General features: G+C 38.0%; 1 protein-coding gene across 4 annotated transcripts in view; it reads left to right on the forward strand.

The window, feature by feature from the left end:
- LOC138334285 (LIM domain-binding protein 2-like) overlaps nt 1–15,337 on the forward strand; it is a 56,423-nt gene that overhangs the window by 9,301 nt on the left and 31,785 nt on the right. For all 4 annotated transcript variants that reach the window (XM_069282922.1, XM_069282925.1, XM_069282923.1 and 1 more), the window contains exon 3: nt 9,541–9,616. In XM_069282922.1, coding sequence (XP_069139023.1) covers nt 9,541–9,616 — 76 coding nt within the window. The remainder of the gene's footprint in view (nt 1–9,540; nt 9,617–15,337) is intronic.

Below are 15,337 nucleotides of genomic sequence, written 5' to 3' on the forward strand. Positions count from 1 at the left end.
AGAGCCGGAAATAGGTATGAAAAATCAGGATTTTATAATGACAAAAATCCTAAGAATCATACAGTACAAATTCCCATTTATTGTGTAGCATGATATGAAAAAAAATTTTTTTGTAATACCAGGAATAATTAAATAAACAAAAATAATATACAATAATTAAAATAAATAGAAAATAAATATTAACAATAAATCAAATAATTCCATACCTATGACCTTATTACCACACAAACTATATTTTTTGCTGTAAAACTCACTGAGTACCTTATTATTATATGAATAAATTACTGAAATGATTTATTTAAGATTTGTTAAAAAAATATATATATTTTAATTTAAAATATTTTAAATATGTTTATAATACACTGAATTATACTTTATTCATGAACAGTGAATGACAACTCATATTTAAAAACATCAACATATATTTGCTGCAATATTGTAGCTCAAAAGACTTTTTTAGACAGAAAATGGTGTCGTCTTTAGAGCTACAATTGGTGCCTATTACTGCTAATGGAGCAAATTAATGAATGCAAACCATCATAAAATGTTTGTTGGCATTTTATCGTACTTGTTTTATATCGCCAACCCACTAGGCAATAAAACTGATATACCTAGTGTTGAAAATGATTGGAAAATAATGAGATGATAGGATTAGTTGTTGAGGAGATGGTCAGAGATAAATAGTGTGTACCGTATTTTCCAGAGTATAAGTATACATTTTTTCATGAAAATCGGTAGTGCGGCTTATACACCAGTGCAGCTTATCTGGGATGAAAACCAAAATCTGATGATGTTTTTGCATTATTATGTCATGATTCACATGTGAAAATCGTTAGTTTTACTCGCCAGTTTTGTTAAGTTATACTTCGACCGAATCACTGTAAAAGTGATGAAAATATAATAAAGATAAAAATAATAACGTACCAGATACATGTTCAATCGTAATATTGTTTAATTCACGGAAAATCGGCCGACTGTAGCATGGTTGTTTACAGTCATAACAAAATGGCGGACTGATTTCGCTATCGATTTGATGCAGGATTGTTACGAAGAAAATAATAAAGAAAACATCAAATATCAATAAATAAGTTAAATATATTATTTAGATATTATGTGTGTGCAAGAAATGTCCGCGGACAGCAAGAAAATGATCTTTTGAATGACTGTTATTGCTAACTTGCACACGTGTTACACTCGGTCAACATGTGTATTTCTCGGAATCCTGTTGCTGTGATTTCAATGAAATAATCAGCAATCGAGTTTATTCGCGTGTTTTACATGTTATATAGAACATTATACTAATGTTATAAGCATCAAATAGTCTATAAAACATCATTTTATCGATCTCTGTAGCGACAAACACCACGAGGTCATAATCCGGAAGTTTACAAAATAAGGCTTTGGTGAATTGCATCATGGGATACCTAGTTTACAAACAGTGGAAGAACACTATAAACGAAGTCGATTGATACAGTAACTCTTTTCACAAAGATATATTTAATACATAAGATATATCAAAAAAGATATATAATCCATTCCTATGCATACCGCTACCGAAGAAACTATTTTGTCAACAGACTGAAATATGAGCAGTAGTAAGCATGAACTCAAACTTGCACATGTGTTTCACATATGTCGGTCAACAGGGGAATTTTCCAGAATCCTGAACATTATACTGAGTGTAAAACATCGCACAGTCATATTAAAATCATTTAATCGATCTCTGTAGCGGCAAACACGAAATAATATCCGGAAGTTTACAAAAATAAGGCTTCGGTGAATTGCATCATGGGATGGCAAATTGACCGAGAACACTCTAAACAAAGTCAGTTTCAGGTTAATGATGCAAGCCTTGATAATACAGTTATCCTTTACACATATATAATAAATATGCGAAATATATCAAAATAAAATCATATCCATACTGAAGAAAGTATTTTAACCGGCATGCTGAAATATGAGAGAGAGAGAGAGAGAGAGAGAGAGAGAGAGAGAGAGAGAGAGAGAGAGAGAGAGAGAGAGAGAGAGAGAGAGAGAGAGAGTAATTGTGAATTCGTACGGCCGCCATGTTTGTTTACACACAAGTAGGCTTACGTAATGGCAGACGGTAATAAGGAAATTATTAATGTGTATAGATCAGTTTTAACTGGAGGAGCAAGGTTTACTGTCTATATATTGGCAAGCATATCTACTAGCTATTGGTCAGAAATAAAATTTCAGTACGTTTTGAATGGATGTCATGATGATTACAAGAAAAAAATGGTTATAATGACGGTAATGATTTTGGATTATTGTTTGTTAATATATATAGCCGACAACATGGTAATGGTTTATATAGGTGTAATATAATTCTAATGTACTTTAAAAACATCCATGTTCAGAAGACGTCCGTGCTGTCCATATTGGTTATAAATTGTACAAATAGAATTGTATTTTTCCAATAAAGGGTTCAGTAGCACATTCTAGGCATTGCTTTTCATTGATTTTCTGTCTCAGCCAAACGACCACACTGAATCTTTAATTCTAACGAGTGTTTTACTCCATTTTTAATTTCTTTTTAATTTAAACACTTTTTAAATTGATTTTTTTTAATATTGTAACTTGTTGACTCACTCTCTGGTCTGAAAAGCCGTAATGTATTTTCTGCAAAATTCATTTCTACTTGAAATTTCAGCTGAATTAAAACATTAGCAATAATGAATTTTGAATTTGCATTCACATTTGCTTGATCCTGCTGATAGCGGCCCAACCAACCTGACGCTGTAATGCTTCTGAATGTGCGATAATCAACACTAATTAAATGAATGAGGAATGTGTGAAAGCCTAAGGACTCTAGTAAATCACCAGAGACATTCAACACAGACAATATCCCTACAAACATGTTGGTGGCTATGATCAGGAGTGTTCTGACATAAGCCCTCCACCTCTGGGTTCAGAGTTTGAATCCCACAATTGCCAGGTCCTGCAGTATTTCATTGGGACCTCCAGCTTCCTTTCACTTCCAAAACTTTAAATGTCCTTAAATGACCTTGGCTGATAGCTATAGGATGTAAAACAAACTAAATAGATCAGGAAGATGATTAGAAAAAAAGAAAATTGAGGTTGGAATTGACTAACTACATGTTTGTAGCAAATGAAAAGTTATGTGAGCACAACAGTTATTACAGATCTCATTAAAATATTTGTCCTCAAAATCAACCCATTGTTAGATATATATATATATATATATATATATGTATATATGGATCATGTACATGTGCTGCTTAGAATTACCAGTAGAAATTTATTGTGGATCTGTTTCCTAAAATTGTACTGATTGTTGTGATTGTTGTGGATCTATCTCTTAAAATTGTACAGAATTTTGTGGATTTATCTCTTAAAATTGTACTGATGTTGTGGATCAGATTGTTGTGGATCTGTCTCCTAAAATTGTGATTGTTGTGGATCTGTCTCCTGCAGAAGATCTGTCTCCTAAAATGTACTGTACTGATTGTTGTGGATCTGTCTCCTACAGATTGTTGTGGATCTGTGGATCTCTCCTAAAATTGTACAGAATAAGTGTGGATCTGTCTCCTAAAATTGTTCTGATTGTTGTGGATCTGTCTCCTTCAGATTGTTGTGGATCTGTCTCCTAAAATTGTAGAGATTGTTGTGGATCTGTCTCCTACTGATTGTTGTAGATCTGTCTCCTAAAATTGTACAGATTGTTGTAGATCTGTCTCCTAAAATTGTACAGATTGTTGTGGATCTGTCTCCTACTGATTGTTGTGGATCTGTCTCCTAAAATTGTACAGAATGTTGTGGATCTGTCTCCTAAAATTGTACAGATTGTTGTGGATCTGTCTCCTAAAATTGTACAGATTGTTGTGGATCTATCTCTTAAAATTGTACAGAATTTTGTGGATTTATCTCTTAAAATTGTACAGATTGTTGTGGATCTGTCACCTAAAACTGTACTGATTGTTGTGGATCTATCTCCTGTTGTGGATCTATCTCCTAAAATTGTACAGAATGTTGTGGATCTGTCTCCTAAAATTGTACTGATTGTTGTGGATCTGTCTCCTTCAGATTGTTGTGGATCTGTCTCCTAAAATTGTACAGATTGTTGTGGATCTGTCTCCTACAGAATGTTGTGGATCTGTCTCCTAAAATTGTACAGATTGTTGTGGATCTGTCTCCTACTGATTGTTGTGGATCTGTCTCCTAAAATTGTACAGATTGTTGTGGATCTGTCTCCTACAGAATGTTGTGGATCTGTCTCCTAAAATTGTACAGATTGTTGTGGATCTGTCTCCTACTGATTGTTGTGGATCTGTCTCCTAAAAGTGTTCAGATTGTTGTTGATATATCTCCTAAAATTGTAGAGATTGTTGTAGATCTGTCTCCTAAAATTGTACAGATTGTTGTGGATCTGTCTCCTAAAATTGTACAGATTGTTGTGAATCTGTTTTCAAAAATTGTATAAAATGTTATGGATCTGTTTCCTAAAATTGTAGAGATTGTTGTGGATCTGTCACCTACAGAATGTTGTGGATCTGTCTCCTACACATTGTTGTGGATCTGTCTCCTACAGATTGTTGTATATCTGTCTCCTACAGATTGTTGTGGATCTGTTTCCTAAAATTTTAGTGGGTCTGTCTCCTAAAATTGTACAGATTGTTGTGGATCTGTTTCCTACAGATTGTTGTATATCTGCCTCCTACAGATTGTTGTGGATCTGTTTCCTAAAATTGTTGTATATCTGCCTCCTACAGATTGTTGTGGATCTGTTTCCTAAAATTGTTGTGGATCTGTCTCCTAAAATTGTACAGATTGTTGTGGATCTGTTTCCTAAAATTGTAGAGGTTGTTGTGGATCTGTCTTCTACAAAATGTTGTAGATCTGTCTCCTACAGATTGTAGTAGGTCTTTCTCCTAAAATTATAGAGATTGTTGTGGATCTGTCTCCTAAAATTGTAGAGATTGTTGTGGATCTGTCTCCTAAAATTGTACAGATTGTTGTGGATCTGTTTCCTAAAATTGTAGAGATTGTTGTGGATCTGTCTCCTACAGAATGTTGTGGATCTGTCTTCTACAGAATGTTGTGGATCTGTCTCCAACAGATTGTAGTAGGTCTTTCTCCTAAAATTATAGAGATTGTTGTGGATCTGTTTCCTAAAATTGTACAAATGGTTTTGGATTTGTCTTGTGAAATTGCACAGATTGTTGTGGAGATCTGTCTCCTAAATTATAGAGATTGTGGTGGATCTGTCTCCATGGGTTGTTAATTACGGTCTCCTAAATGTTGTGGACAAGAGTTGTGTTGAGGACCTGCAGCTTGTCCATTGATCGTACAGCCAAAGTGATGTCAGTAAGAGCAGGATTGATTCGATTACTGGAATATTTCCTGCTGAGCAGAATCCTTGACGACAGCATCGGAAGTTGCAGATCCTATATAATCGCATGTCTTTCGAAAATTATTAAAATAATTACTTCCATGTACATGTGTAGCCAGCAGTTTGTGGAGACCTGAGGTTCTACAATTTACTCCATATCATGTCTTCCTTCTCGTTGAGAGATGTTTTATCGGGTAAGAAAAGACTGCAGTATTGGGCACTATATGTGTTTAACATGATCAAACATACCATTATAGAGGTAAAAAACAGGATAATTGGAGAGTTGATACAGGACTGGCAGACAGATATATTACATCTCTCACTATCATTTAGGTAATTGGGGTTTGTCACAGTAATATTTGACATTAACTATCTGTCGTGTGTACTACTGGTAGACATAACTGGTTCTACAACAGTTAGGGAAGGTCACTTAAGGTCAGCCGCCTGACCCCTGGGGCTGCACATCCTCCACTACACTGTCAGTTAGATAAATCATGATCCTAGACTGGAGATGGTGGGTCAGAGGTCACCTTACAGAGACACTTTGCCTGGGCCCACAGTATCATACTGTTAGTCTTCTATTAGAAGTTTAAAAAAATGTGAACATTTCATGTAAATTAGATTATGATATTTTCCATCAAATAATATCACCCATTTTAAAATTTAGAAAAAAAGGTTATTGTTTTGATTAAATTGTGAAGATTAGTTGTTCAGGAAGTAAGTTTTAAAATGAGACTAGAAGCTGCTGATGCTGGTCATGATAACCTGGAGTCTGAGACGTTTCAATGTTATCTGTACAACATGATAGATTTTACACCAAAAGTACACAACAAAATAACAAAGTCCAGCTAACTAATTTAAATATTTCTTCCAGTCTTGACGACAGTGTGTTGGTTACCTTCCTAGTTCTAAATCATTTATAGATAAGAATTGAACTTAAGTTTGATCTGCTAATTCTAATATCTAATTAATAGACACAGAACACCAGTGAAATCTGATACCCAGGAAGTACTCTCCCAAATGCAGATGTACTTTTACCCACACAGGCTGTATAAAAACTGGTGGTTTCCCAAGGGGTGATATATAATTCAACAAAAATTCAGGATAAAAAATGATGTTTTAATATAAAAAAAAAAGTCGGTAAGAATGATAAAGCTTGTTGACATCTTTATCTGTTGTCACAATTCTACAAAGTTTGACTAATTGCTTGATGTATATTCCAATTAGATAGTGAATAGCTTTTACCGATAATAGGTAAAGAATACCAATTGGATTAGATTTTTAGCTAACCTGTCCCAAAGGGCTGGTGAGCTTATGTCATGGGGTGGCGGCCGTCATCTGTCCTAACTAACTGTTGTAACTAAATATGGCCAGAAAACATCCTTGGGGAATGTATAAATTTTGGCTCAGACCCCCCTCCCCTGGGGCAGGAGGGCCCAATAGGGGAAATAAAGGTAAATCCTGTAAATCACTACTAGTCATACAGTTTTTCATGGAATGTAACCAAATTTGGCTAGGAATATCATTGGAGGAAAGGGAACAGAGTTTGTATAAATTGGCCTGGGGGCAGGAGGAGGCACGGCCCAATAGAGGAAATAGAGATAAATTCTTTAAATCGCTATGAGTAATAGAGTTTTATATGGAATGTAACCAAATTTGGCCAGGAACATCAGAGTTTGTATAAATTTTGGCCCTAACCCCCTTGTTTGCAGCATGGTGGGGCCCAATAGGGGAAATAGAGGTAAATTTAATCCTTTAAATTGCTACATAGGACTTCATAAAGAGTTCTGTATTTATTGGATTATATCCAAGTTGAACTTTATTAGACCCTACTGTTGGTCTGTAGACTAACTTTGATTTCAAGTTTTCAGGTTTGACTATATATATATAGCTATAATACTAAAATAAGATTTTATGTTACTCAAAAATTTCAGAGAAATCCACCTCTGAAAATAAAGAGAAATAAGAAAATAGATAAAAAACAAGGTTAACTGTCTATTTGAATTCAAAGGACTAGTCGACTACTTATATTGTAGTTATTGCCAGCAGGGGATGATGTATACAAACTTTTATGAAGTTTTATATGAAGTGCGTCTCATCTGAAGATTTCTCTTGTAACTTTCATTAATGCTAAGTTGAGTCTAGTTTTTGTGACAGCTGGTTAGAACATCATACATGTATAACACACACATACACCCCTACAGATAGCTGGAGTTCAACATTGATTTTTTTCATGGGAACCAATGTAGAAGTAAAATTTTGGCCTGGGGTTGTAACACACGTGTTAGTAACTGGTGAGAGATAAAAGTCTATTTGATAGCCTACAGACCAGGAAATGACAAACATTTTCAGTCACACAACCACGAAACTCACCTTACAGCTGTCATCACCTGCTTACACAAATATGAACCTGTTCCATACCATGGCTTTTGTTTATTTTAAATAAATTGACTCATTATTTGGATGTTAAGTTTTTACAAGTAATAATCCCTGATGACTTTCATGAATTTGAAAGGGAAAATTAGTTGAATATTTCAAAAAATTGATTTGATTTGTCAAATAAACTGAGGATGAGGAAGCAGTTGCTGTTGTTTTGTTTTCATACCTTTCCATTGAATTATGATGAAATTTATGCAGAGTTGCATACAATATTGATTAATACAGAGGCATAAAGTTTTCAAATATTCAACTCCTTTGGGAGATTAATCCAGATTAATGTAATTTTATGTGGCGCCTGGGTATCTGTTGGGTAATGAGCATATCCCCACTTATTGAATTATTAACAAATATTGGTAAAGATAACGGAAAAAGAAAAAAGGATTGATAAATCATAATGCAAGAAGAGGTTAGAGACCTTGTGACCGCTGGCTGGTCAGTGTGTATGGTGAGGACACAGTCAGCTCTCGTGTGTTAGATACGTGTGATCTGGAGCTAGTAAAAGGCACACATGCGTGTCTGCTCGTGCATATGCATCACCGGAAGCTTATTAGCAGAGCTTTTCCTCGTCTAACAGAAATAAAGCACGTGACCAGAGGATTTTGTTCCAACTTAATTTTGTTAACGAGGAAAATCATGACCTGCTTAATGTTCCCATGGTTGCTGTTTAATTGGAATAGTTAAGGATTGGTACACACACACATCCTCACTTAAAAAAAGATTTCCAACCTGTGTTACGTGATTTGATGGCAGGCAGCAGGTGCCCCCTGTCTATACCTGCTTCATTGTACAGTTCCTGATGTGGCTACAGGCTTAGGTGGACATGCAAACTGATGCTATATAATGATGAAAGTTGTAACATATACAGCGACAGGTGTCTCCTATCTATAGATATGGATTTTGTATGGTACACATGTACTATTTATGGTGGATATGTGCGTGCTGCTCATCAGCTGTGGCTAACATGCTGTATAGGTGTACATGTCAAGTGATCATTTCTTACTGTGGAATATGGAAAGGATTATATGAAATATACAGAAATCTGTTGTGGAATATTAATGTTAGCTAACTGTGAAACTCCACTCAATTTAAATTAAAACTGCTGATAATATTTAATAGTTCAGGTCATGTGGAACTAGGATTTGGAGGTGAATTTACGAGGTGAAGTTTATGGTCATGGAGTGTTTATTAAACAATGTTTGTGAAATATTATGGAGAGTTTAGTACACAGATTCATGTGTGGTCACAGATGGGAACTAGACATTGTCTCCGAACAAACCTTGTGCTGATCAGGAAAGAATGAACCTTTACAGTGGTACAGGGATGACTGGACTCTGTAGTTCACACATACAATGATTTACTAAGTATTTAATTAAAAACCTAAAAAAATTTGAGTGGACGTTGATTAAATGTGCAATTTCTTTGGATTTAAACCAGGGCAGGAAACTTGCAGGTTTGGTGATATCAATGTAAAAAGTTTCCTTGTAATTATCAACTCCTGTGAGAAAATCAAGTGGTTTAATTTGTAGAGGTTACTTATGGAGTGTTAATACCAAACAATACATTTGTACATTATCTGTGGAGGATTCTACTGTGAGATAAACTGTGAATGATACAGATTTGTATTGAGACCAGAGTGACATGTTTCTACAGCAGCCCTCGGACCTTCTGACCACCATGGTACCTAACTCGGACCTCTACTATACGTCACCTTTCTCTTCACTTTACAGGAGACACACACCCTACATGGGACAGCCAGACTATCGCATCCATGAGCTGAATAAACGCCTGCAACAGCGAACAGAGGTAAGTTACCTTGACAACAGGACACAGAGGAAAGTTACATTGACAACAGGGCACAGAGGTAAGTTACATTGACAACAGGGCACAGAGGTAAGTTACATTGACAACAGGGCACAGAGGTAAGTTACATTGACAACAGGGCACAGAGGTAAGTTACATTGACAACAGGGCACAGAGGTAAGTTACATTGACGACAGGGCACAGAGGTAAATTACATTGACAACAGGGCACAGAGGTAAGTAACATTGACAACAGGGCACAGAGGGTAAGTTACATTGACAACAGGGCACAGAGGTAAGTTACATTGACAACAGGGCACAGAGGTAAGTTACATTGACAACAGGGCACAGAGGTAAGTTACATTGACAACAGGGCACAGAGGTAAGTTACATTGACAACAGGGCACAGAGGAAAGTTACATTGACAACAGGGCACAGAGGTAAGTTACATTGACAACAGGGCACAGAGGTAAGTTACATTGACAACAGGGCACAGAGGTAAGTTACATTGACAACAGGGCACAGAGGTAAGTTACATTGACAACAGGACACAGAGGTAAGTTACATTGACAACAGGGCACAGAGGTAAGTTACATTGACAACAGGGCACAGAGGAAAGTTACATTGACAACAGGGCACAGAGGTAAGTTACATTGACAACAGGGCACAGAGGTAAGTTACATTGACAACAGGGCACAGAGGTAAGTTACATTGACAACAGGGCACAGAGGTAAGTTACATTGACAACAGCGAACAGAGGTAAGTTACATTGACAACAGGGCACAGAGGTAAGTTACATTGACAACAGGGCACAGAGGTAAGTTACATTGACAACAGCGCACAGAGGTAAGTTACATTGACAACAGGGCACAGAGGTAAGTTACATTGACAACAGGGCACAGAGGTAAGTTACATTGACAACAGGGCACAGAGGTAAGTTACATTGACAACAGGGCACAGAGGTAAGTTACATTGACAACAGGGCACAGAGGTAAGTTACATTGACAACAGGGCACAGAGGTAAGTTACATTGACAACAGGGCACAGAGGTAAGTTACATTGACAACAGGGCACAGAGGTAAGTTACATTGACAACAGGGCACAGAGGTAAGTTACATTGACAACAGGGCACAGAGGTAAGTTACATTGACAACAGGGCACAGAGGTAAGTTACATTGACAACAGGGCACAGAGGTAAGTTACATTGACAACAGGGCACAGAGGTAAGTTACATTGACAACAGGGCACAGAGGTAAGTTACATTGACAACAGGGCACAGAGGTAAGTTACATTGACAACAGGGCACAGAGGTAAGTTACATTGACAACAGGGCACAGAGGTAAGTTACATTGACAACAGGGCACAGAGGTAAGTTACATTGACAACAGGGCACAGAGGTAAGTTACATTGACAACAGGGCACAGAGGTAAGTTACATTGACAACAGGGCACAGAGGTAAGTTACATTGACAACAGGGCACAGAGGTAAGTTACATTGACAACAGGGCACAGAGGTAAGTTACATTGACAACAGGACACAGAGGAAAGTTACATTGACAACAGGGCACAGAGGTAAGTTACATTGACAACAGGGCACAGAGGTAAGTTACATTGACAACAGGACACAGAGGTAAGTTACATTGACAACAGGGCACAGAGGTAAGTTACATTGACAACAGGGCACAGAGGTAAGTTACATTGACAACAGGGCACAGAGGTAAGTTACATTGACAACAGGGCACAGAGGTAAGTTACATTGACAACAGGCACAGAGGTAAGTTACATTGACAACAGGGCACAGAGGTAAGTTACATTGACAACAGGCACAGAGGTAAGTTACATTGACAACAGGGCACAGAGGTAAGTTACATTGACAACAGGGCACAGAGGTAAGTTACATTGACAACAGGCACAGAGGTAAGTTACATTGACAACAGGGCACAGAGGTAAGTTACATTGACAACAGGGCACAGAGGTAAGTTACATTGACAACAGGGCACAGAGGTAAGTTACATTGACAACAGGGCACAGAGGTAAGTTACATTGACAACAGGGCACAGAGGTAAGTTACATTGACAACAGGGCACAGAGGTAAGTTACATTGACAACAGGGCACAGAGGTAAGTTACATTGACAACAGGGCACAGAGGTAAGTTACATTGACAACAGGGCACAGAGGTAAGTTACATTGACAACAGGGCACAGAGGTAAGTTACATTGACAACAGGGCACAGAGGTAAGTTACATTGACAACAGGGCACAGAGGTAAGTTACATTGACAACAGGGCACAGAGGTAAGTTACATTGACAACAGGGCACAGAGGTAAGTTACATTGACAACAGGGCACAGAGGTAAGTTACATTGACAACAGGGCACAGAGGTAAGTTACATTGACAACAGGGCACAGAGGTAAGTTACATTGACAACAGGGCACAGAGGTAAGTTACATTGACAACAGGGCACAGAGGTAAGTTACATTGACAACAGGGCACAGAGGTAAGTTACATTGACAACAGGGCACAGAGGTAAGTTACATTGACAACAGGGCACAGAGGTAAGTTACATTGACAACAGGGCACAGAGGTAAGTTACATTGACAACAGGGCACAGAGGTAAGTTACATTGACAACAGGGCACAGAGGTAAGTTACATTGACAACAGGGCACAGAGGTAAGTTACATTGACAACAGGGCACAGAGGTAAGTTACATTGACAACAGGGCACAGAGGTAAGTTACATTGACAACAGGGCACAGAGGTAAGTTACATTGACAACAGGGCACAGAGGTAAGTTACATTGACAACAGGGCACAGAGGTAAGTTACATTGACAACAGGGCACAGAGGTAAGTTACATTGACAACAGGGCACAGAGGTAAGTTACATTGACAACAGGGCACAGAGGTAAGTTACATTGACAACAGGGCACAGAGGTAAGTTACATTGACAACAGGGCACAGAGGTAAGTTACATTGACAACAGGGCACAGAGGTAAGTTACATTGACAACAGGGCACAGAGGTAAGTTACATTGACAACAGGGCACAGAGGTAAGTTACATTGACAACAGGGCACAGAGGTAAGTTACATTGACAACAGGGCACAGAGGTAAGTTACATTGACAACAGGGCACAGAGGTAAGTTACATTGACAACAGGGCACAGAGGTAAGTTACATTGACAACAGGGCACAGAGGTAAGTTACATTGACAACAGGGCACAGAGGTAAGTTACATTGACAACAGGGCACAGAGGTAAGTTACATTGACAACAGGGCACAGAGGTAAGTTACATTGACAACAGGGCACAGAGGTAAGTTACATTGACAACAGGGCACAGAGGTAAGTTACATTGACAACAGGGCACAGAGGTAAGTTACATTGACAACAGGGCACAGAGGTAAGTTACATTGACAACAGGGCACAGAGGTAAGTTACATTGACAACAGGGCACAGAGGTAAGTTACATTGACAACAGGGCACAGAGGTAAGTTACATTGACAACAGGGCACAGAGGTAAGTTACATTGACAACAGGGCACAGAGGTAAGTTACATTGACAACAGGGCACAGAGGTAAGTTACATTGACAACAGGGCACAGAGGTAAGTTACATTGACAACAGGGCACAGAGGTAAGTTACATTGACAACAGGACACAGAGGTAAGTTACATTGACAACAGGGCACAGAGGTAAGTTACATTGACAACAGGGCACAGAGGAAAGTTACATTGACAACAGGGCACAGAGGTAAGTTACATTGACAACAGGGCACAGAGGTAAGTTACATTGACAACAGGGCACAGAGGAAAGTTACATTGACAACAGGCACAGAGGTAAGTTACATTGACAACAGCGCACAGAGGTAAGTTACATTGACAACAGGGCACAGAGGTAAGTTACATTGACAACAGGACACAGAGGTAAGTTACATTGACAACAGGGCACAGAGGTAAGTTACATTGACAACAGGACACAGAGGTAAGTTACATTGACAACAGGGCACAGAGGTAAGTTACATTGACAACAGGGCACAGAGGTAAGTTACATTGACAACAGGGCACAGAGGTAAGTTACATTGACAACAGGGACACAGAGGTAAGTTACATTGACAACAGGGCACAGAGGTAAGTTACATTGACAACAGGGCACAGAGGTAAGTTACATTGACAACAGGGCACAGAGGTAAGTTACATTGACAACAGGGCACAGAGGTAAGTTACATTGACAACAGGGCACAGAGGTAAGTTACATTGACAACAGGGCACAGAGGTAAGTTACATTGACAACAGGGCACAGAGTAAGTTACATTGACAACCAGGGCACAGAGGTAAGTTACATTGACAACAGGGCACAGAGGTAAGTTACATATTGACAACAGGGCACAGAGGTAAGTTACATTGACACAGGGCACAGAGGTAAGTTACATTGACAACAGGGCACAGAGGTAAGTTACATTGACAACAGGGACACAGAGGTTAAGTTACATTGACAACAGGGCACAGAGGGTAAGTTACATTGACAACAGGGCACAGAGGTAAGTTACATTGACAACAGGGCACAGAGGTAAGTTACATTGACAACAGGGCACAGAGGTAAGTTACATTGACAACAGGGCACAGAGGTAAGTTACATTGACAACAGGGCACAGAGGTAAGTTACATTGACAACAGGGCACAGAGGTAAGTTACATTGACAACAGGGCACAGAGGTAAGTTACATTGACAACAGGGCACAGAGGTAAGTTACATTGACAACAGGGCACAGAGGTAAGTTACATTGACAACAGGGCACAGAGGTAAGTTACATTGACAACAGGGCACAGAGGTAAGTTACATTGACAACAGGGCACAGAGGTAAGTTACATTGACAACAGGGCACAGAGGTAAGTTACATTGACAACAGGGCACAGAGGTAAGTTACATTGACAACAGGGCACAGAGGTAAGTTACATTGACGACAGGGCACAGAGGTAAATTACATTGACAACAGCGAACAGAGGTAAGTAACAATTGACAACAGCGAACAGAGGTAAGTTACATTGACAACATTTGGTTTGATTAGTTTAACGTCCTATTAACAGCCAGGGTCATTTAAGGACGTGCCAGGTTTGTTGGTGGAGGAAAGCCGGAGTACACCGCTATCAAATGGTATTTTTTCACTATCAAAAACAGCAGCAGACAATTTAATATTTTCTTCAGTTACAAAAGTTACTTACTTTACACCATTACCATCGTTTAAAAGTTTGAGCTTCTAATTTTATTTCAAATTTAAAATATCGAAAATAATTAATTGCATCCCGAAAAAAATCTGTTGCACTATATCCTACATGGAATGATGTACTGATTGCGCATGCACCAAAGGCAAAATAAATTATTTTATATTATATTTTGTGTTAACTAGACATATATATATACACGATTAAACACCAATTATTGTTCAAATTATGAATATCATTTATGCTCTGTCGGTGGTGGAGCATCTTCAAAGAAATGAAATGCTTTAAAAGCCATGATATGTCTTTAAGAAATTGTATACTAGTAGTTTTACACTATCTCAATAAATCTCAAGAAAACAATAAAATTATTCTCATTACCATTACACCATTAATTAGTTTTTCTCCAACAAATAGGCTTATAATTGGAGTTTGAAATGTTTTCCACAGTATTGTGATCCCAAGAAAAAACGGAGAGGGTTTGAAATACAATTGGGCTATAAATGTGTAAATGGTG

Source organism: Argopecten irradians, chromosome 11, assembly GCF_041381155.1.
Source record: "Argopecten irradians isolate NY chromosome 11, Ai_NY, whole genome shotgun sequence".
NCBI classification, from domain to species: Eukaryota; Metazoa; Mollusca; class Bivalvia; order Pectinida; family Pectinidae; genus Argopecten; species Argopecten irradians.